This window comes from Hydra vulgaris, chromosome 12 (genome assembly GCF_038396675.1).
Source record: "Hydra vulgaris chromosome 12, alternate assembly HydraT2T_AEP".
NCBI classification, from domain to species: domain Eukaryota; kingdom Metazoa; phylum Cnidaria; class Hydrozoa; order Anthoathecata; family Hydridae; genus Hydra; species Hydra vulgaris.
In genome coordinates, this window is record NC_088931.1 from 41545001 (window position 1) to 41569188 (window position 24188).

The window sequence follows — 24188 nt, forward strand, 5'->3', positions numbered from 1 at the left end:
TAAACAACGTTACATATCTTTGCAAAATCGATTACTTTGTCAATGTTTCCGCAACATCTTTTGCGACCGGTTTTCAACGTTGATTCAACGTTGTCATGTTTGCTGGGCTGGATCTGAATGATTCTCTAAAAGTATATTTTTATTTGTCTGGAATGCCCTAAAGCTTAATTCACGAAAATTCATATCTTCCATAATAACAAGAAAGGTTATACTAACAAAATATTAAAAGTATAAAATGAAATAATTAAAGTTTAGAAGGAAATTTTGTGAACTCTTTTACTATTAATTTATGGTAAATTACAACCGAAAACATACTTTCAACCGAAAACATACAATTGTTACAAAAGAAAACATACAAAGGTTACAAAAGAAAACATACAAAGATTACAAAAGAAAACATACAAAGGTTACAATTGAACATGTATCGTTGGCATTTAAAAAGGTCACATGCTATAGTTCAAAATAAAAAAAATGGAAAGAAACGTTATTTAAATCACATTTCCAAATATATCACAGATAAAAAGTACCCTGAAGACTATGGAGTAAATGAAAAGGGCAGTCTTAGGAAATTGTCGAAAAGCTATGCTATAAAACCCTTTGATAATATAAGAAAGTATAACATTTTAAATAAAAATGACGTTTTTGTCAAAATTATTTAAAAACAAGTTTTTTAAGATGGTCTGCTAAGACGTAATGTAAAAGTATGTGGCATACCCTTACTTGCGGAAGTTATATTTAATGTGGATGAAAGAATCAAAGTTTTCACGGCTGAGCATGATAGTTTTTTGGGAGGACACAGTGGAGAAACTAAAACAAGATTAAAAATAATCGAAAAATATTATTGGCCAAATATTAGTAGTGATATTAAAAAATGGGTAGGTTATTGACAATCATTTTTTTTTAGGTACATATATATATATATATATATATATATATATATATATATATATATATGTATATATATATATATACTGACAATGGATTTGAGTTTTGCAATCAAGTAGATTAAAACAGTATTAAAATTAGTAGGAAAAAAAGTAATGAATTATTAAAAATAGGCTTAACCAATGTACCCTCGACAACGAGGTTCTTTTAAAAGGATATTTTTGTTGATATTTTAGTTAAATTACAAAATGTATTAGTTGCTCGGAATAGAACAAAGAAAAACTGCAGTATATTATCCACAATCTAATGGGCAAGACGAAAACACAAACAAAAACATAAAAAGGTATATATATACATATATATATATATATATATATATATATATATATATATATATATATATATTATATATATATATATATATATATATATAGATATATGTATATATATAGATATATATATATATATATATATATATGTATATATATAATATCTATATTTATTTAGCAAATTAAGAAAACTGATTGAGGAGAACCAATCAAAGTGGGATGAATAAATTGACATTATTTTATATTCATTGCGAGTCGAGAGACAAACGTCAACAAAAGTTTCAACTTTAGAAATTATGTTTGGGGGCCGATTGTTGGTTTTACATTGTCAATTAAAAGAAATGAATACATTTTTTTATAAACATGATATAAATATCATTTTTTTCACTAAAGGCACGGTACGGTATTCATGATTTTTGTAATTTAGAACAATTATAACTTTGCAGCAGTGACGACGGAGGAAATCGAATGCGAAATGGAAAGAAATAAGAAACACATTCAGAATCTCACAGACTTTGTTACTAAGGTTTGAAAAATAAAACTAATTTATTCAAATTGAACAAATTAAGTATTATTATTACTATATTGTTTATCATTAGTTTTACTATTTTGTTATTATATTAATTATTTTGTTGTAATTAGTTATAGTATTATTAGTACTAAAATGATATAATAAATAAGTAATATCTAAATTTAATAATTAGAGAAAACTTATGACTTTTTTCATAAATAAAACAATTTAATAACTCTTTAGAATTGGTTATTAGTTCAGAAGGGAGTGATTTAAGTAAAAGCTGCGTGATTAAAAATAATGACAAATGCTCTAAAGCAGTTGTATCAAAGCAATAATTTTGATTAACTAATAATTTTGTTTGCTAATCTGAGTATCCACAACATACTTCAATTAAATAAATGCTAACATTTAAAAAAGTATACTTGATATATAGGTCATGGAATACTTAATAACTTACGACATTTAAAACCCGTTAATGTTATAATGGAAATATACGAGGAGTTAGGTGGAAGCAAACTATACGATTATTCGCTTCAAGATACTCTCATAGGTTGCCTCAGTAATGAAATTGTTTATGTTTACTTGAGTTTAATTGCAAAAAATCAGCAGGTAATAATTCTTTCAACATTTTAAAACATTCAAATTTATAATACAAATAACATTTAGAAAAAATATGAACATCAATATAATTAAAACGATATTTAGAACAATTTATCTATAGGGCTGTTCAAATAACACATTTTAACAAATTTCAATTCTCATCACAGCGGAGTTAGTAAACTTTTAGCAAAAAATTAAAAACTTGGAGATATTTTGTTTAAAAATGTCACATTGCACAAGATGAGGGGAGGGGTTGACAAAAATGTCATATGGGGGCCTAAAAAGGGCCAAAAAGTGTCACATATTATTTGCACAGCCCCTTTTGATACTACGTATATATATTACCATAAAACAGCATTCAAATAAAATGTAATCAGTTTGTAAAAAATAACTTAACAAATATTCGTTTCAGGGTGAAAAAAATATTGAAGTATTGGCACCAGCCGGATTTCTATCACAGAAAGAGATACCGCTCAAAACAAATTTGATTCGAAAGCAACATTTGGTACTGAAAAGTTATTCTTCTAATGACAAATACTAAAAAGAAAACAATTATCACTTTAATTTTACACTAATATTTTATATATTTATTTATAATACATTTATATCATATGATATATTTGATACATTATTATATGATATTTATATTTATTTATAGTATAATATGCTGCATGGTTGCAAATTTCCATTGGACACTGATAATAATTTTTTAACTACTTATTTTTTAATAGTTAAAATTAATTAAAAGAAAAATGGAATAAAAAATTAAAATGATATTAAATTCAAAAGGAAATTTGTTTTTTTATATACCTTATAATAATATCTTTTGTCTCAGATTATTAAACCAAAGGAAAAAATTGTGTATCATGTTAATCCTCTTGGTGAGCTAGATAAGAATGTCAAAAATGAAGAAATAAAATGAGTATGAATGTATTGAATAAGTATTTACTCTGTGTTTTTTTTGAGTAATTTATATTAACTTGATTTTTCAATATAAATATAGTAGCTACTTGAAACAAAGATGTGGAGTTTTGGAAAAATTCAAAATATTAAAATTGCCCCATGCATTGCAAGATGACGGCATATTGTGTGGAGTCTTTTGCATTAAGGTAAATTTATTGAAGTTGTAGTAAAATGAAATTGGACAATTTATTTTTTTAACTTTTGTGTACAAACTGTTTTACATTTTGATACAAAATGTTAAAAAAGAATTTAAAATGTTGCAGTTTGCTGAAAACTTTATAAACGAGGAAGGCTCGTAACAGTCTTTTTCACTAAAAGAACTAGACAAGTACCGAAAAGAAGTTGTACATTTTTTGTTGGATAAGGGAGGTTTGTTTACAAAATTTGAAATATTTTTAACTTAAAATTTGAATTTTACATAAAATTTCTAATTATTCAAGAATTTTTCGTTAAAGGTCAAGAACATTGAAACAAAACAGTATGTAGAATCTGTGGTCAGTCGGAAGGACCTTAAAAAAAATAAAAATCAAAGGATTGATAAATGGGTATAAGATTTTAACATTTATCAATGATTGATTTGTATAAATATTTAGTAAAAAGTAGTTTCATAAAGTACTATTAATGCTATCAATAGATTAAATGCGATATTTGCAAACCAGTTAGATGGTTTCACCAAGCATGTATTTTGTATGTGAAAGAGAAAAAAGTTTACATGTGCAAAGATTTCTATTTAAAAGAATAAGTAATATATTTTGTTGTACCTTTTTATATAGATTAAATTCAAATAGCAAAAAGACAATGTTTTTTTTCATTTGAATTTTAAACCTATTTTAATTTGAATTTTAAACCAATTTTTAAAAAAATTTATATTTATATTTTTGATATTGTAATTTAGAAGTTAAAAGAAAGATGCAATAAGAAAATCGAAATAAAAAATAAAAATATATTTGTTTTTGTAAATAATTTTTGAATTAATTAAAAATAATTTATTTGTAAATAAAATATATTAGAATAAATAAATCAAAGTTAGTTAAAAATTATTTATTGAATTATTGCTTACCATTAGGTTTTCAAATCTAAAATATTCAATGATTAAAATTATTATACAAAATCTGTAATAATGGAATGTAATCAACTTCAAAATAAATTAAAACCTTACCTTTTTGTAACATTTTTGAAACAGTTATTTTATTAACGGTGTAAAATAATTTGTAAATAAGTTTATAAAGCTATAAATGTTGTCTACTAGTAACATTCTTTTATATTATTTATGGTCGCTCTTGTTGATATTGCAAGCTTGTGAACCATACAGTATTTAAGTTTTATATATAAATTTTGTAGTTAAAAATAATTATATGTAATACATCTTTATTTTCTAGTAAATAAATCACTATTATTGTTACAGAATAGTGATTTATTTACTAGAAAATAAAGATGGAACTTACATTAAAAAAAAAAAAAAGTTCCTCTTTTCGTCTTTGGTAATGTCTTAATATAGATATTCAGACTCAAAGGAACATTTCTAAATATAATATATTAAAAACGCATCCTCGTTTTGAGTTTTAATAATGTCTTATTCTATAATTATAATGCCTTTATTCTATAATTATTCTATAATTATAATTTATTCTATAATTCTATAACTATAATGTCCTTATTTATAGGTTATTCTGTAACTATAATGCCTAAAATAATTAAAGTTTCCTATTTATCAAAATTTATGCCAGTGGTTTTGGGTGTAGATGATGATTTATTCACGCTTAAATCTAAAGGTAAATATTTCTTTGCAACAAGTCTTACTTTTTATTACATTACCATTAACGTTAAAAAAAAAATAGGGTAATTCCGCATCAAATCACCCAAAATTTAGAAAATTTTGAACCATGGGTCTTCAAATTTTTTTAAAACCTCTTTGGCTGTTGCATCTTAAAAAGAAAATTAACATATAAAATTTTAGCTAAAAGTGTTGAGAGGTTGACAAGATACTGCAATTTTGATACTGACCTGGTTTCTTAAAATGACCCGGTTTTCATAACACTCTGAAAAAATATTTTTCTTAAAATAATAAGAAATAAAAATGGCAAAAACATGAAAATGAACATATATAATGTTTTTTTGATGCTGAATTCAATAAATGTACTTAAAATGCTAAAATATAAAAGGAACATGCTTAAAAATTAATAAAACAACTAGTTTCTATAAAACAACTTTGGGGCCCAATATCTCAAAACACCCCCATCAAAAGAATTTTTTTTTTGCTGTTAATATTTTCAGCTGTTTATAATCTTACTAGGCACAAATAATCTAACTGGAAAAACGACTGAAACATACGGAACTTTAATTTCAAAGATGTATCAAATTTTCAATAAGCTATTTTAAAAAACTTTCAAATAGAATTCTGTAAAATATTATATTTAGTTAAAAGACTCCTTTAAAAAAAAAACAATTTTGTTATATTTAAGAAAGTCTTAATTATATGATAACTTAGTTATTTGAACTTTACAACTGAAAAAAACATCCTGTTTTGTTTTATATAAAAGCTGAATTAGTGTGATATGGATGTGTATTTGTTTTTAAAATTTTGACAACTTTTGTAAAAGTTTATAATAACTAGTTTATAAAAAGTTCAGTTAAAAAACAGCATTCGTAAATTTTATTTAAATTTTAACAAATTAACAATTTGATATATATATAAATTGTATATATATATAAATATATCTATAAAGAAAATTAACAATATCTATCAGTGTAAAAAATTATACAACAGTGGGATTCTGAAAAGGTTTGAATTATTTCTATATTAAATTTTTTTTTTTACTAAAAATTAAGTAGGAAAATTCTTTTATTTAAGTAGGAGAATTCTTTTAATTAAGTAGGAGAATTCTCTTTTTTTTAGGAAATACATTTATACAAAGTAGTTTATTATAAGATGTGTTCTATTGGGTTAATGACATCAGATGCATGCAAAGGCCAACAAGATGTTATTGAAACTTTAAGCAACGAAGAAAAAATAGCTATATCATTACACTGTAACATTGAACTATCAAACTTAACAACATTATGTGAAAAACATGCTACAAATTATTTGAAAATGTATCCTATATGGCAGAAAGCATGCTGTGATCCATTCAAAAAACATACAAAGAAAATTACAAGTAAGTAAAAGTGGAATTTAAGTATTATAATATATATAATTTTTTAATTTGTGTTTTCCAAAACATAAACAATGTCTTAAACAATTGTGTAGATAAGCTATATACAACTATACATACAATTATACTATATACAAAATACATAAAGCTATATGCAATTATATATACAATTCAATTACTTTTAGAAAATCTTAGAGTAGTTACGATAAATGAGTCACAAGACATGATGAGAAGTAGCTTAAATATTGCTCCTGGGAAGAAACTTTGCGAACCCTGTAAGCAAAAGATTGCCAAAAAAGCAGATCTTAAAGAAGAGAAGCAAAGTCAGGGTGAACAAGATGAAGATTTTCTAATATCATCATTCAAATCAAAAAGACAGGAGATCAATGAAGAACTTGAAAATTTTAATATATCTCCTCTAAAATCTCATTCAAAGTCATCAAAACATATACTCTCAGAAGGAAAGTGAAAAGTTGCGCGCATCAACGAAATGGTAAGTAACCTTACTAGAAAAACTGAAAGTCAATTCAATGTACCCTTAAAACTGTGTTATGAACCAAATCACATTAAAAAGAAGGCTGAAAACTTTGATGAAATTATGAGCTTGATAAAAGAAAAAAATCTATGTTCTGACAAAAGAACTATTGTTCAACTTCTAACACTGGCACCCCCAAGTTGGTCAATATTAGAAGTACAAAATAACTTTGCAGTTACAGAATACCAAGCAAAAAAGGCTAGACAACTTTTTAATAAAAAAGGATTGTTGGCTATCTCACCTTTGTATAAAGGGAAAGTCTTACAAAAAGAAATAGAAGATTCTGTTAAACTTTTTTATGATTCAAGTGATTTATGCCTGAAAAAAAAGATTATGTTAGCATTCAAAAGAACGTCCATAAACAAAAAAAACTGCTTTTGTGTAATTTGAAGGAACTATATTTATTATACAAAGAAAACAATCCAGAAATACAAATAAGTTACTCAAAATTTGCTTCATTTAGACCAAAGTGGTGCATTTTGCCAGGTGCAAGTGGTACACATTCTGTTTGTGTTTGTTCTTATCACCAAAATGCCATATTGCTAGTAGATGCTTTAAATATTGGACTAAAGTATAAGGACTTACTTTCAAAAACCATTTGCTCAGTAGAAAACAAAGAATGCATGCTTGCACAGTGTGATGATTGTCCTGGTAAAGAACCCCTCACCAAATTTTTGTATGAGATTTTTGGAGAATACGAAGATGATTTTGAGATACACTACAGGCAATGGCAAACTACTGACTGTGCAACACTATTCAGTTTAACAGCTGATGTTCTAACATTTGTTGAACTATTAGCAACTTGTTTTGAAAAGCTACAAGCTCATTCTTTTATTGCTCACTCTCAATCACAGTACCTTAACCAACTGAAACAATATATGGATCAATCAAACATTATCATTATTGGCGACTTTGCTGAAAATTATGCTTTTGTTGTCCAAGATGAAATACAGAGCTATCATTGGAACACCCAACAATGTTTTTTACATCCATTAGTCATATACTATAAAGATGATAAAGGTGAACTGAAACATATTTCTTACTGTTTTATATCAGATGACATTATACATGATGTAACTTATGTGTACAAAATATTTCAACTAATCATACCAATATTAAAAATAAAATTTTCCAATCTGTCCAAATTACATTTATTCACTGATGGTTGCGTAGGACAGTACAAAAATTGTAAAAGCTTTTACAATCTATGTCAACTAGAGAGCGAATTTTGCCTTAAAATTGAATGGAACTTTTTTGCCACGTCCCACGGAAAGTCACCATGCAATGGGATTGGTGGTACTGTAAAAAGATTAACAGCACAAGAAAGTTTAAAACGACCGCACAGAAACCAAATTCTCACATCAGAAGCTATGTATGAATTTTGTATTGATAAAATCAAAGTTGTTAACTTCATTTACATAAAGGGATTGGACTTACAATTGCAACGTGAAGAGCAAAAAGAAAGGTACACTGGTGTAACAACTCTACCTGGTACTCGTAGCTTTCATCAATTTATACATCTTAGAGATAACAAGGTTGGGGCAAAGAGGTGTAGTACAGACACTAATTATACAATAATCCACAATCTTAAAAAGAAACAAGACATATCTCAACTTGATACTGTCACTTTAGGTTGTTATGTCGCTGTAGTCTGTGATGATAAGTGGTAGATCGGCATTGTAAATAAAACCAAATTAGAAGAAGTTGATCTAAAGTTAAGTTTCTTCATCCAAATGGTCCATCAATCTGTTTTAGCTGGCCTGAAAGAGACGACTACTGTTTTATTCCAAACACCAACATATTGAAAAAACTATCTGTTCCACAAGCTTGCTCTAGTTCTGTTAGAAACTATGTGTTTGAAAATGCTGAAATAGAAGAAGTACAAGTAAAATGGGAGCAATATTGTAAACTATTACAAACACAGTCAAAATAACTTTCATCTTTAATACCTTTACAAATCTTGTATATTTAAGTAACTTTTTAAATTACGATTAACTTTATATTATTTACAAATATTTTTTGGGAATTTCTTGAAAAAGTAATACATCTTTGAAATTAAAGTTCCGTATGTTTTAGTTGTTTTTCCAGTTAGATTTTTTTTGCCTAGTAAGATTATAAACAGCTGAAAATATTAACAGCAAAAAAAAATTTTTTTGATGGGGGTGTTTTGAGATATTGGGCCCCAAAGTTGGTTTATAGAAACTAGTTGTTTTATTAATTTTTATGCATGTTCTTTTTATATTTGAGCATTTTAAGTACATTTATTGAATTCAGCATCAAAAAAACATTATATATGTTCATTTTCATGTTTTTGCCATTTTTATTTCTTATTATTTTAAGGAAAATGTTTTTTCAGAGTGTTATGAAAACCGGGTCATTTTGGGAAACCAGGTCAGTATTAAAATTGCAATATCTTGTTAACCGCTAAACTTTTTTAGCTGAAATTTTGCATGCAATATTTTTTTATAATTAGGAATAATGTGCCAAATATAACACAAAAGGAAGACACATGGCTCAATGGACTGGGTGATTTGATGTGGAATTGCCCAATAGCTAAAAATATACTCTACATAAATTGTCATAACTTATGACAGTAAAATAAGTTAATAATAGATCTGAGATAAGTATTTTCAATGATATATTAGGAATACCTATTTTAAATTTATAATTGTTATTCTTAATACATCATTGAGTATTTTAAACTCGTTTTGTTATATACTATGTTGATTATCTTTACACAATGTTATTGTGTACATTGCTTTTATTCGCTTGAATTGGACTGCCAATCGATTATTTACAATTATTATTGTTTAACAAAACTTTATTAGGCTTTTCTGTTTATTTTGACTTGGCCTCACTAGCTTTTTTTAAAAAAGTAGAACTTTTAATAAGCCATGCTGGTTCAAATAACAAACAAATGCGAAATAAATACAAATTGATTGTTATGTTTTATGAATATAATACGTTGTTATAATTTTGATTGTTATCTTTTATGAATATAATACTGTTATTATAATTTTGATATCATCCAAGTCCTGCTAGTTGTGTTTTGGCTAGTTGTGTTTTTGGCTATTTTTTTCCTAGTTGTGTTTTGGCTACTAAAATTGTTCTGAAAGTTGTTTAAGTAATTTTTTCATTTTCCAATCAAAATTTCTAATCACGACGCGGATTTTAACATGACTTTCACCAGAAAGAAATTTTTTGTTGCACTAAATATTACAATTGAAAAAAATGAATTGATTGAAAACACAGCTGCATTTTAAATCAATCATTGGATCAGTTTTTTTTCTGTTAAATGTTTTTACAGACAAGGTTATTTACAAATAGTTCTATTAAACTAATCAAGTCAAGATCCAATAATAATAATTACAATGATAATACCTTTAGATATACATAGTTACTGTTGAAAACATGTTTTTTTAATTTTAATTTCATTTTCAATGTACTATTTTCAAAATGTGTGACAATAGTCACAAATGTGACAAAATAAAATTGTAAAAGTGTCATTAAGTAAAATTATAAAACGTGATTAAAGTACAATTTGTAAAACAATATCTATTAGATAATCTAATTACAATTTTTATACTAATATTGTATAAATTGTAATTGTACAATATTACTATCTAATGTTGCGTAGTTTAACTTAATAAAAAGTTTATAATAGAATTGTTATAGTTTAACCAATTTATGCCTAAAGTATACGAAAATAATATTTTGTTGTAGTGTCCTCAAAGATACATCATCTTCAGACCAATTTGATTTAATGTTTTTTGATATGGTCTTAGAAGATGAGATGGTAGTGGCTCTTCCTAATCCACGTGAAATTGTTGTCAAGGCTATTGGTAAAATTATACACATATATATTATTACATACATATTATTTTGTTATTATATTTTTTTACATTCTTTATTTTTTTTCTAAATTAAGTGAATATGTTTTTTTTGTTTGTTTTATATTGGACATATTAATTCTATTTCATCTTTTTCAGAATCAGACCTATCATCGCAAAGAAAACCATATGAACCTACATTTATAGAAATGTTGAATTCAATTTCAGTTAATAGCTAAAAATGTTTGGGGGATGATCCTTGTACAGGTAGTTGTTCACCACAATCTTCTCTTTTTTTTTCATCCACAGAGTATGAATATCCAAGCTCCTGTTCAGTCTTCACTCTCTCTAGAAATTGGAGTAAAGGTATGTTGTTGTGGTTTTAAGTCTTTAAACAATGCTCTTATGGATAGACATTTAGGTATGAGTTTACTTTGTAAAATTGTTTGTAAAATTTGTAATGGCTCTTTTAAATCATCAAAAGTTAAAAGAGCCATTACAAAATCATCAGTTAAGCTATGCGGTCAATTCAGAATGCCTTCAACGACAGTCAATAAAATATTTTGTATTTCTGCAAATATGTTACTTGGTATTCGGAAGTCAATAAAAGAAAAGCATTTTCATACTTTTGACAAGTATTTTACACAAGTGGATATCCTTAGTAATAAGTATCGAAGAGAAAAATTGTTAAATGATTTGTTTGACATTTTGAAAATAAATGAAGTTTAAATTGGAGGTGGCAAAGGTTACTATTTTTTTTACTATTTAATATTATTAACTTCCTTTTGCAAATTGATGAGTTTGTATAGTTTTTAAGTAGGCAAGATGCTGAAGCAAATTATTGAACAGATTTCTCTACCCACAAGCCAAACACCGTGACGATATAGAATTAGCTAATCCTATTGGAAAACACAGAAAACTTCATAAACTAACTATTTTCTACGTTCAATTTTATTCCTTGCCATCATATATGTGCTCTACGTTATATCAGTTTTTCCACTTGCGGTTGTTCCTGTAAAGTTATTTAAGTCTAATAAAAATCGGCTTATTTTCAGTACTTATAAGATTTTATTACTTCCTGTAATCTCTTGAATAATGGTGTTACTCTTAATTCAACGATTGGTTGTGTAAAGCTATTTTTAAAATTTGTTGTATATTTGGGAGATACATTAGCTTCAAATCACATTTGTGGATTTAAAACCAGCTTTGCACCAAATGTATTTAGATGCTGTCATACATGTCTCACCACAAATATACAAATGTCATCAATTTACAGAGAAAACATGTGTCTGTTACGTACTCAAGCAAACCATCAGCAACATATCTTAGATCTTAAGAGTGTGACTAGTAAAAAAGCTAAACTTTTTTGGTCAAGATTTTATGGCATAAGTTATGAGAATGCACTTTTATTAATCACCACTTTTGATATTATTGAAAACACACCACATGATCCCATGCACATTTTACTAGAAGGACAAGTTTCCCATGAACTATTTCTGCTGCAATTACATATTTTTGAAAAATATATATACTCATTAGCTGCATTTAATAGTTTTATTATCCAGTTTCCTTATTCATACTCTGAAGCCAGAGATAAGCCTAATATTTGTCCAACTACCTTTGATATTTCAGGGTCTCAAACATCTGCTCAAATTTTGATTTTTGCTCGTATCGTTCCACTTTTTATTGGACAATACAGTGATTCCAATGATCCTCATTACGTTAATTTTCTAGATCTTTTGGAAATTATTCAACTTACTTTGTCACTGATAACTACATATAAAACTGTTTTGGATTTACAAACTCTTATTGAAAAGCATAACAAATCATTTGCTTTACTGTGACCAAATAATCTGATACCAAAACATCATTTTTTACTTCATTTTGTTGGACAAATGCATCGGTTTGGTCCACTAAAAATCAATTCTGCATGACTTTTGAAGTAAAGCACAATAAAATAAAAAGTGTGCGTTGGTACAATTTTAAAAGCATTGCCAAATCAGTTTGTCAACATCTTCGGTGGAACACAATTTCAAACTTCCTTGATGATAATGGTCAACTGATTCCTTATCCTTTTATGGCAAAGACTCAACATTTAAAAAAAAAAAGAATTGTGATTGGTTCAATTGTATACCAAGTTGGTGATATTATTTCAACAGTTAATGATTCTTATCAACTTTATAAGGTCAATCTAATTGCGAAAAAGTTTGTATTATGACAATTGACAGCTATATACCTCATAAACTTGCTTTTCATGTTAGAAGTACTAATATATTTAAATCAATTACTTTAGAAAATCTTCAAATTCCATGGCCATTAACAAAATTTACTGTAGACGGCACAATATTAGTTGTGCCTAAGTCAAAACATTGTCTCAAACTTTCTTAGTTACAATAAATATTTTGTATATGAATATATTTTGTATATTAAGTTGCTATTTTTACAAAGAAAAACTTGTGGTTTAGTTATTTTGTTCATTTATATATAAGCGTTTAAATGCATATAGAATATATACTTGCTAAAATGTTATCTAAGCATTAGAAATGTGTGTTCTGTTTATATATTTATACATATTTTTATTATTAGTTACCTATTTTTTCAATGGAATGCAGCAGTCATTTAAACGGTTTGGTGCCTTGCCGTAAACACACTTTAAAAGATATCTGTAATGAATTGACAAATCACCTTAAAGCGTGTCTTCCCGAGGGAATGGGTTCAAAAAGAAAAAAGTGTTATCATTGTGTAACTGTCCTTTTGAAACAGTCATATCCAAACTGTACTTTTGGAGAAGAGGGTGCAGTAAGTTGGAGTAATACCACATATATTATTATCATATTTTTAATTTTTCTTTAACACATTGGCGAAATAATTCACGCAAAAATAAATTATAAAAAGCAATAAATAGTTCACGGCATTAATTCTATTAGATGTTTAATTAAACACAGCATAGGTTATTACTCCAAATAAAGGTAAAATTAATATTTTTTTTAAAGTTCAGGTGTATGTAACACATCCATTTGTTACACAAACCTAGATAATATTTAAAAAATAAATTTTGTTTTTCTGGATGGAGTTATAAAACGTGTGTCAAATGTAATTCGGAAGCGATGCGAGGGTCTTTTAAAAAATTTGATAGAGGTAAAAAATGCTAATAGAATGCTTAACATCTCAGGAGTTAATGATAGCTTGTTTGATGAAGATATATAGGTGATACCCATAAAAACTTTTTCAAAAGAAATGTTTTTTATCAATATTTTTTTAATAAAAATTTATTATTACCTAAGAATTTAATAAGGTTTAATTTAGAGTTAATCCAATTTTTTGGCATGTTAGTTTGCTTTGGTACGTAGAGTTCCTGATATTAAACACATACGTTGTTTAGTTAATAATATGCACTGTTCTTTGCCATATTCAGAACACAAAAAGCACCTGTTCCATCCAGAAATTGTAAACAAATAATACTTATAATATCGGCACTTTGACTATAATATGGATATATGAGTCGCTTTTTGTTAAAAGGGTGCAATTCGAAAAATTTATCAAAATCATTATGAACACATTCAAATAGTTTACTTTTTTCTTTAAACTTTTGTTAAAAGGGCGATTTTTTATAAAACAGGAAATTTAACATTAAAAATTTTTTCCAGAAAATTTTATGAGTATGAAGTTTTTTTCATTTCTTTAATAAATTTGTGTTTTGTGCACTTTTAACAAAATGTTCTTTATATGGTTGCAAATTTTTTAGATCGTGGACGAGTTTGTAAGAATGAACATAATTACCAAAAAGCAGCATTAGATAGGCTATTGCAAGTTGTTCAAAAGTTGTATCACGGTATAGATATTCCATAAGCTCGAATACAATTTCATAAGAACACTACCAGAAGAGGGGTGTTGTGTCCAATTGTTATTGCTAGTGTAAGTTTAATGAAAAATTGTTTCTTTTTTTATTTTATAATTTGATATTTATTTTTGTAATGTTATTAAGGTAAACTTAATTTCGCTTTTTAACAATATTTTAGGCTGCAGGTAATGTTTCTTCTCCTGGGCCACAACTTATTTTAGGAGAAAACGTCACATTTGTTGACAAAGGGAAAATAATAGCTATGAGTCATCGGCATAATGATTCACTACATGTGCTTCAACTTATCGCGTATAATTATATCATGGACCTCTCGTACCCAAGATCGTTTGGAGGAGTTTTAAAGCTGTTGCAGCATTATGTCTTGCAGATACCATTTACTTGTACTAATAAGCTTTGGCTAAAAAAATGCAAAGTCTTGTGAAAAGTGTTGTGGTATCTTAATATTTTGAAACAGTTCAACTCTTTGCTTCTAATAAAAACATTAAGAATTTTCAAAATTAAATATTTATGTTTATATTTGATGTTGGTTTCTTATTAAAGAAATAAAATATAATTTTTATTACTTTTTTGATCTTTTTATTTATTTTATATATGTAAAGTGTGCCATTTATTCAATTTATTTATTAAGTTGGGACATTAATTAAATTAGTCACGCGATTTTTAAAATTAAGTATCGCGTGACATTTAAATTTTTTATTTGTCACGGCACATCTAAAACACTATCGTGTCGCATGTCACCAAGCCCGATTTAACGCGCCACATTTAATTTCTCTAAATGTGAATTATATATTAAATGTTGAAGAATACCCAAGTGTGTTGGAAGCTGTACATCTAAACAGAAAGATTTACACATTTATAAATAAATATTTTAGAAACCAATAATTCAATTATTATTATATTATTAATAATGTTTATACCTGATACAGCTGGTTTTGCCTCATAATAAAAAAGTTCCTTTTTCATTGACCTAAGTTGTGCTTCACTCTTTTTTAATATGTTTATTGCATTTACTAATTATCTAAAACCATTAGAAAACTCAAAATGATAAACTAAAATATAAATATATAATAATAGGAATAACTGAAACATTTCAAAAAAATTTCATGATTTTCAATACCACCAAACAAATATTTTTGAGGGGTAGCAAAAAAAACATATTTTTAAACTAAAATATAGTATATATAAATATTTATATATACTATATTTTAGTATATATAATAATCATAAAAAAATATGAAAAAAAAAAAATTTCGGTCATTTTTTCACTAAATTATTAGCTTGAGGAGGGCTCAAAAGTGATCCGATAGCGCTCAAATTTTTTGAGGCTCATTTTTTATATATTTGCCCGAATTTTAGGGTATGGTTTTTTAGGTTTAAAAATTTACTTTTTTTGACTACCCCTAATATATATTTATATATATATAATGATAATAATAATAGTAATATTGTATGATGTTCAAAACGTTATTATTTATATTAGTCAAATATTAGGATTATTACGATATATCGATTATTAAGATTATTTCAATATATTGATAATTAAGGTTATTAAGGTTCAGAGGTGACTTTATTTAGCAGTTCAAGATATTTAAATGTATTGAAATCATTAATACCAAACAAAATCAAAGACCAACTAACTCTATTCACTCATCAGGCCAGACATATAACTTTAGCAAACATCAAATTGCCTGTATTGATCAGTAATTGTTTGAAAAGGCAATATTTTTTCAGCAACGAGATTGTTGGTGGATGAAAATTTCTACCAGCAAAAGTCGTTCGATCTATTACGGTTAAAAGCTCCATGTCAAACTAGTAATTTTACTTAAAAGCAATAGAAAATAAGAGAAAAATCATAAAAGATTATTATTAATTCTTTATTATTTAAAAATTGAATTACCTTATTCATTAGTTAATATTTACCGGCTCTCATAGATATTGCCTGGAGCTCTGAAGAAACTGAAGCTCTAAATTTAATTAAGATTTATTTAATTTAAAGTTCTATTTGCAGTAAGTCGCAAATAAAACCAACTTTCAAGTTTAGGAGGTAATCCAAGACATTTTGATGAGTTAAGTGGAAGTTATTTATACAAATGCGCTCAATAAATATTTCAAATTAATATATTTAATAGGACCATAGATACTGTTAATGTGCAAGTAAGTGTTAGATTTACTGGATCGAAAAAAGTTTCATTGTTGGAAGATGATCTACTTGGATCAGCTAAGTTATACGGTAGAATTACCATTTTAACAAAAAATTTTCCAACCCAATTAGTTAATGCAATCATTTTTATTAAAAATGATATCACAGAAACAACTTTAATTTGAGGTAATTAAATAAAAAATTTCTTAAGATATTCTTCAATTTTTGTTGTTGTTCTTGATAGCATTCTAAGAACTACTACGTCTAAAGATAGTCTGAAATAGTATGAAAGCTGTTTAATGAATTTAAACCTTTATTAACTTACATACTTTATAAAGTTATCAATTAAAAAATTATGTCATAATCATAAGTGAGGTAAAGTTTTTTACATTAAATATCCTTTTCTTAGACATAATTTCAATATTCGTTCTTTTTTATAACTATTTGGAGTAGAATTTCTAGGATCTTTCATTAATTTATAAAATAAGTATTATTTATATACCTAATCGTGTTTTATAAATCGATATGAAAACAGATATTGCTTACTTTATTTTTAAATAAGTGGCGGCCCTAAATTTATAGTTACGCTTCTAAGTTCTATTTTTAAACTTAAAATTTGTTTCTACTTTCGTTTAAAACCTGATTTTTAAAAAAAAAATCGTTTTCTTTTAATTTATTTACTTTATATTCTTTTTCTTTTTTCCCTTTTTTTTTTTATTATTATTATTTTTTTGTGGAAAAAATTGTTTGCTATTTGCAAATGTTTTGAAAAGAAGAAAAATATTAAAATAAAATCGATAATTAATTTTTAGTGTTTTTTTTTTAATTCTGATTCACTTCCAACAAGGCTGCAAGCAACCACTATTAAGTTAGGAGTTAATAGAAAACAAAGAAGTTTAAGAGCAATAAAACGGTTGACAGAAGACTTGAAAAGTTGGAGGCTGTATGAGTCAAGAAAACATGAAGATGAAAAAAAAGGGAAAAAAAGATGGAAAACAAAGGTTTAAAGTACGGAGAAAAAAACTATTCAAATAAAATACTTTAGAGCATGCAGGGACAAATACAGTAAAAAGATAAGAGTTTGCTGAATGACAAGTTAAGCGAGAATGTTGGTTGATGGAACTAAAAATGATTCTTTGAGCAGCAGCTATAATAGTATTTGTAGAAAAGAGAAGAAGATGCAACTTTAGGACTTCACAAGAAAGGCTCAAGTTTGGCAAAAAGAGCTGTTAATTATGCTTACAATGCGTTTTTGGACCTTGTCTAGAAGAAAAAGAGCATCATTAGAAGAACCAGCCCAAATAAGACAACAGTAATCCATTTGTAAAAGTAAGGAATGGAATCAAGAGTAAGAAAATGGCAAACACTTATATATATAATCATGTATACAATAGTTTGCTAAATAACAGATGCTAATTTAGCAATTGATTATATATATATATATATATATATATATATATATATATATATATATATATATATATATATATATATATATATATATATATATATATATATATATATATATATATATATATATATATATATATATATATATATGGTTTCCATGAGAGGTTAGTAGTGAAAAAATGAAGACGTAGTAGTGAAAAATAATCCAAGAAGACGTAAAGATGAGGACTAATTGAATCATTCATCAATATAATAAATGTCGACAATACTGCAATAGTTATTTGAAGTAAATAACTGAGTTTTGTTAGAGTTAAAATTCACAAGCCATTGCAAGCCTTAATCTGTTACAGAAGTGAGATCAGATTCAAGATCGGCTGCCTGTTCTAAGCGATTGAAAATAACTTTTTGTCAAGTTAGAAATATTAAGTCATCAGCAAATAGAGCCACATTAGTTAAAAGGTTGTAAGGAAGATTATAAATATAGATAAAAATTAACAGGATAAAACCAAGAATAGAACTTTGAAATACCGCAGAAGTTTCTGAAAATAATGAAGAGTGTTTGTCTTCGATGATGACTCTAATAAAGTGGTTAGAAAGGAATACTTTGATAATCTCAAAAACTTTTCCAGATACACCATATGAAGCAAGCTTATGAAAAAGACTAGCATGCCAAACTTTATTGAAATCCTTAAATCACGAACAATAATCCTAGTCTTGCCGCCTCCATACGTTAAAATCTTTCAGTCAGAAGTTAGCAAGTCAGCATTAGAGGGAGTCTTTGATCAAGAAATTTCTAATATCCCATTTTGAGTCAAATAACTTACTTTCAGACAATCAACACGGTTTTCGATCCTCTCAAAGATTTTGCCCACCTCTCGGCAAGTCTTGCGACATCGGTTAGGAAGGAGGCGTGAACTTCCAATTAAATGCTCTTCCGAAAGGACTTCTTGGGGCACTTAAATAAAATAAAAATAAAAAAGAAATAGATATAATTGAATAATAACCTTTAATCACCGATGCATCGACCATTTAGCTGATACATCGGCATCGTTCTTGGTCCATCGATCGATCCCATAGACTAATGCTGGACCACCGACAGATGTCGATAGTCTTGATTTTATATAAATTTAAATATATTACAATACTTTGATTTTATATTAATTTTGTATAAATATATTACAATACTTTGATTATATACAAATATAAATATATTTCATATATTAGAAAAATCTAAATCGTTCGAGCACGCATCATAAAAAAGACAGTCAAGACGAAAAAGACGTAATAATAGTATTTAATTAAATCATAAACGTTTTGTTTTGTTTAAAAAAAAAAAAAAAAAGTTAGGTTTTATTTTGGAGTGAGGCCCGGATCAGGTGAACCTCTTGACTCCCTCCCTATGATAAGGCCTGTGATTAACATAAGATAAGATTGAATAACATTAAAACCTTAATTGTCTTAATTAAGATGTTTTTAAGTATTAAATTAATTACTAAAATTTCAACCGGAAGCTAAACTAAAATATTTAAATGGTTTTGCTTCTGGTTTAATTTTAAAACACGTAAAAACGCTGTCAAATACATGTTGATTTCTGCGGGATTAATTTGTAATATATAAAAATTTCAAAAGTAAATTAGTAGTTTAAAAATGAGCTTTTTCTATATTTGTTAAAACAACAATACTGTGCGTTATAATTTCATTTTCGTTATTGAAAAAAACTATAAAACTAATTTGCAGAAAAGTATGGCTTTAACGCACACTCCCCTGCCTATTTCGATTAGGTAAACATGTGTAAAAAACTAGCTAACATTAATCCTTTATTAAACCTTTTATTGTCAGGAATAATAAATTTCTCCATTAAGACAAGCAATGTGGTAAAATCTGATTAAATTATCAGGCACGCCAATTGATATTCAAATGGAAATGGCACAAAAGTTGACAAGTTTTGCTTCGAACTTAAAGGTCAGCCTTCCAACATCACTATTTAAATGTAAAGACAAAAAATCAAAATTTTGATATGGTTATTTTCAGTTATAGAATATTTTTTAATATAAGAAAACAATTATGCGTTTACATTTAACTATAAAGTTAAATTTAAAACTTGAACTTTAAAGCTATTTGTATTGACCAAGATTCAATACAAATTTTACACTTTAGATTAGCTAAAGTGTTGCAACGTCAAAAAGTGTTTTGTGCTTGCACAGTTGGAAATGTTTCCCGTGATACCACATATCATCTTATTACTAACTGTACTTTTCTCCTAAAAATGTAATATCTTAATCATCTACATTTAGATACTCTGTAGGGAAGACCACTATAGCTAGGGCTACCTTTTTTTCAACACAAAGCATTTGAGTTGTTTAGAGTTGTAAAAGTGATATGCATGTATATTATGCTAATTAATAGCTTTTGGTATTAGATAAATACTTTGAATATTTAATTCTGTTTTTATTTTGGACTTGTGTTTAGTCGAAAATTACCTATTTTGGACTTGTGTTTAGTCGACAGCAAATGTCGTTATTATTTTTCAATTTGTTATTATTATTATAAATATTATAGTAGTGTTGTAGCTACACAAACAATTTTTTTGATTTTTGTACAATTGTAACTAATTTTATTATTTTTTTAGTATATGACAGGATTTAACAATGAATTCTCATCAGAAGCTATAGAAAATACACTTCCGCCATACGGGGTACTACTTATTTTATCATTATAATTAATATAACAATTTTCTACGTTTTTGATAGACTAATAATATTAATTTAAGATATTATGTATATGTCAATCTTTTTTTCTTAAATTACTATAGATGTAGCTTGATAACAACTACTGTTTCAAAATTAATTTCTAGATTTTTTTTTTACTTTTTTTACAAATTTATACTAAAGACTACAAGCAACCACTAATCAAGTTAGAAGTGAACAGAAGATAAAGAATGAGTTAAAGAGCAAGTGAAAGGTTGGGTGGAGATTTAAACTGTAAAATATATGAATCAGAAAAAAATGAAGACAGGAGAGAATTTCAAAACATGATTGTTTTAGAAAAAAAAAAAATTTAAACATAAGCAATTACTGTAAAATAGTGCAGCTTTGCTTGATAATAAGATGAGTTTTGATTGATAGGACTAATGATGATAGCTTTTTTGGGCAGAAAAGAAAGAGGCACAAACTTGGCAGCTAAAGTTGGTCCAACAACATAATGTTGTTGGACTAACACCTGTTATTATATATATATATATATATATATATATATATATATATATATATATATATATATATATATATATATATATATATATATATATGTATGTATGTATGTATGTATGTATGTATGTATGTATGTATGTATGTATGTATGTATGTATGTATGTATGTATGTATGTATGTATGTATGTATATATATATATATTTATAATAACAGGCGTTTGGAACTTGTTTAAAAGAGAAAAGATCTCATATTTAATTATATTTATCTCATATAATTAATAATACTTAATATACTTGTCATATTTGGGCTTGTTCTAGAAGAACAAGCCCAAATATGACAAGTATATTAAGTATTATTAATTATATGAGATAAATATAATTCTGATTTTATATAATATGATTCTGATTTTAGTAAATCATTAAAAATAAGTAATATTACCTACAAGAACAAATAGGAAATTTAAAGTGAATGGAATCAAGAATAATATTGCTATTGCAATATTATTTCATTCTCTTTTATTAACAGCAAAGAACTTTTTGTTTGGGTTTATGAATTCATCAGTGCCACTACCAGTTCACTAATCACTACAAGTCCAAAGCTATCGCAAAAAGAGGTCAGATTCAAAATTCATACCTGTTTTAAGTGATCAAAAAGCAATGACTTTTTGTCAAGGCAGGAGTGTATAGTTGTGTCAACAGATAAAGCCACTTTTAGGTAAGATTATCAGTAAGATCATAAATATCACAACACAGGACCAATGATGAAGCCTTTTGTTACCCCAAAATTTTCTAGCAATGTAAGAGTAACTAATTTGGTTATAAAGACTCATCAAAAATAAATGTTTAAATTAATAAAACTTATTTATACCAAAAATTAAACTACAGGAAGTCATAAATGTCTTAATTACTGTAAGTTTTCACACCGTGGAGTACGCTGACAATATAAAATGAATTCTTTATAATTGTTTACTTCTGCTTTATATATATATATATATATATATATATATATATATATATATATATATATATATATATATATATATATATAAACTTATTTTTATGTCTGCATTTAGATATTATTTCCAATTTTTTATTTAATGCTCAGTTTGCATGTGTATTTTGCATTTCAAATTTTTATTGTAGGCTTAGGAGTGTCCAAAAAATTATTTTTTTCAAAACGCGAATACACAAGAAGCCAAATTTGGAGCAGATATAAAAAAGTATTGACATATAATATACATACATAGATATAAAAAAATATTGACATTATGCTTAAGCGGCAAAATACCCCAAATAGTTCCCAAGTAATTTGGCTTTGAGCGCAATATTTTGTAAATTTTTCTTATGTACTCATTATGGTCCAAATTTTTTTTTCATGTTGTTGCGTATCCTATTTTTTTATAATTGTTGTTTAAAATAAAAAAAAAGATTTCGCAAAATTTACGCAAAAAAAATTCTTTTTTTGCGTATTTGCACTAAATTATTTTTTGCATATTATTTTGCAAAATTTTTTTAAATTTAAACAACAATTATGAAAAAACAGGAATACACAACAATCTAAAAATTTGCACTATTATGATCACAATAGAAAAAGAAATTTTACAAAATATTGAGATTTACCTTGCGTAAGCCAAATAATCTTGGAACAATTTGGGGCATTTTTTGGGGTATTTTGCCACTTGAGCACAAGGTAAATGTCAATATTTTTGGAATTTTTTTTGTATTTGTATTTTTTTTGACATTTATTTTAAATTTAGCTTCTTGTGTATTTGTGTTTTGAAATTTTTTTTTTTTTTTGAACACCCCTAAAGCATAATATGCATTTTTTTGAAATATTATATTCAGGTGCAGTTTTAAGGATTTTTTTTTTTTAATATTGAGCACTCTATTTTATAGAATAAATTTAATATTATTTTTATGTATGTATGTATTTATGTATTAAAAGTAATAATTTTATAATGGTTTTATTCAATGCTTTTTAAAAAAAATTAGAATACACCTCAAAAATGTCCTTATGGGTTATATGCTGAGCAGCTAAATGGAACTTCTTTTACAAGCCCTCGAACACATAATAAAAGAACGTAAGATCTATTAAATAGTAACTTTGTTTTTTATTTTTTAACACTGCTGTTTCTGTAGTGGAATTGGTATCCAACTTTTCATTTAACACCCAATCACAATGTTTATTATGTGCTTTAACTGTGTAAATTAAGTTCTAGTTGTACATTTTGATTGTCCTATCAAATACATTATGGTGGTTAACAATTAAAGTTCTTTACAAATGACATAATAATAATAATAATAATAATAATAATAATAATAATAATAATAATAATAATAATAAGCAAATAACATCAATCAAGCTTTTTGTATAAAGCCAATAATATAACCATGTCTTTTTTTTTCTTTCCTTTAAAAAATGTTTAAAACTTTAAAGTTTATCTTTTTCAGATGGTTTTATCGAGTTCTTCCATCTGTTAAACATAAACCATTTGAGCCATATAATATGGGAAATTTTAATGGTGACTGGAACAATCGATTTCCTAACCCTAATCAGGTATTTTCTTTGTATTTTCTCCAGATTCTTTTAAGACTAATAAAAAAAAGGTTTTGTTGAAAATATATTAGGTTTTAAAATGCATGAAAGCGTTTTAGGTGTTATTTCAAGCTGTTAGATAAATCAATAAACAAATTTTTTTATCGTTTTTGTCATCAAGAAGAATTTCAATTTTTTACTTTTACTTTAGTAAATTAAACTT

General features: G+C 26.3%; 4 protein-coding genes across 10 annotated transcripts in view; all 4 read left to right on the plus strand.

Annotated features, from left to right (window-relative positions):
• Window positions 1-15233, plus strand: part of LOC136088739 (uncharacterized) — a 20392-nt gene extending 5159 nt beyond the window's left edge. The window contains exons 3-16 of one of the 7 annotated variants that reach the window (XM_065813286.1): window positions 1122-1228; window positions 1393-1740; window positions 2162-2337; window positions 2741-2833; window positions 3164-3250; window positions 3332-3437; window positions 3555-3660; window positions 3747-3836; window positions 4956-5063; window positions 10702-10820; window positions 10968-11174; window positions 13395-13617; window positions 14554-14723; window positions 14828-15233. In XM_065813286.1, coding sequence (XP_065669358.1) covers window positions 11061-11174; window positions 13395-13617; window positions 14554-14657 — 441 coding nt within the window. In that variant the 5' untranslated portion in view covers window positions 1122-1228; window positions 1393-1740; window positions 2162-2337; ... (6 more) ...; window positions 10702-10820; window positions 10968-11060 and the 3' untranslated portion in view covers window positions 14658-14723; window positions 14828-15233. Of the gene's footprint in view, window positions 876-905; window positions 1229-1392; window positions 1741-1794; window positions 2338-2740; window positions 2834-3163; window positions 3251-3331; window positions 3438-3554; window positions 3661-3746; window positions 3837-3925; window positions 4391-4955; window positions 5064-10701; window positions 10821-10967; window positions 11175-13394; window positions 13618-14553; window positions 14724-14827 lie in introns of those variants that run through there. The other 6 variants (XM_065813288.1, XM_065813285.1, XM_065813287.1 and 3 more) reach the window with 6 other exon arrangements.
• LOC136088738 (uncharacterized) lies at window positions 5988-9161 on the plus strand. Its single transcript, XM_065813284.1, has 3 exons — window positions 5988-6073; window positions 6188-6446; window positions 6629-9161. Exon 3 carries the CDS (start codon window positions 7293-7295, stop codon window positions 8646-8648), a length of 1356 nt encoding a protein of 451 aa, XP_065669356.1. The 5' UTR covers window positions 5988-6073; window positions 6188-6446; window positions 6629-7292; the 3' UTR covers window positions 8649-9161.
• On the plus strand, window positions 6221-6912 carry LOC136088118 (ARL14 effector protein-like). The gene is made up of 2 exons (XM_065811781.1): window positions 6221-6446; window positions 6629-6912. The coding sequence occupies exons 1-2, from the start codon at window positions 6221-6223 to the stop codon at window positions 6910-6912; spliced, it is 510 nt and encodes a 169-aa protein (XP_065667853.1).
• A 4715-nt stretch (window positions 15234-19948) lies between the features above and the next one.
• LOC100201551 (homogentisate 1,2-dioxygenase) overlaps window positions 19949-24188 on the plus strand; it is a 35683-nt gene continuing 31443 nt past the window's right edge. The window contains exons 1-4 of the mRNA XM_065813292.1: window positions 19949-20182; window positions 20850-20915; window positions 23422-23510; window positions 23881-23986. Of these exons, the coding sequence (XP_065669364.1) occupies window positions 20138-20182; window positions 20850-20915; window positions 23422-23510; window positions 23881-23986 (306 nt within the window). The 5' untranslated portion in view covers window positions 19949-20137. The remainder of the gene's footprint in view (window positions 20183-20849; window positions 20916-23421; window positions 23511-23880; window positions 23987-24188) is intronic.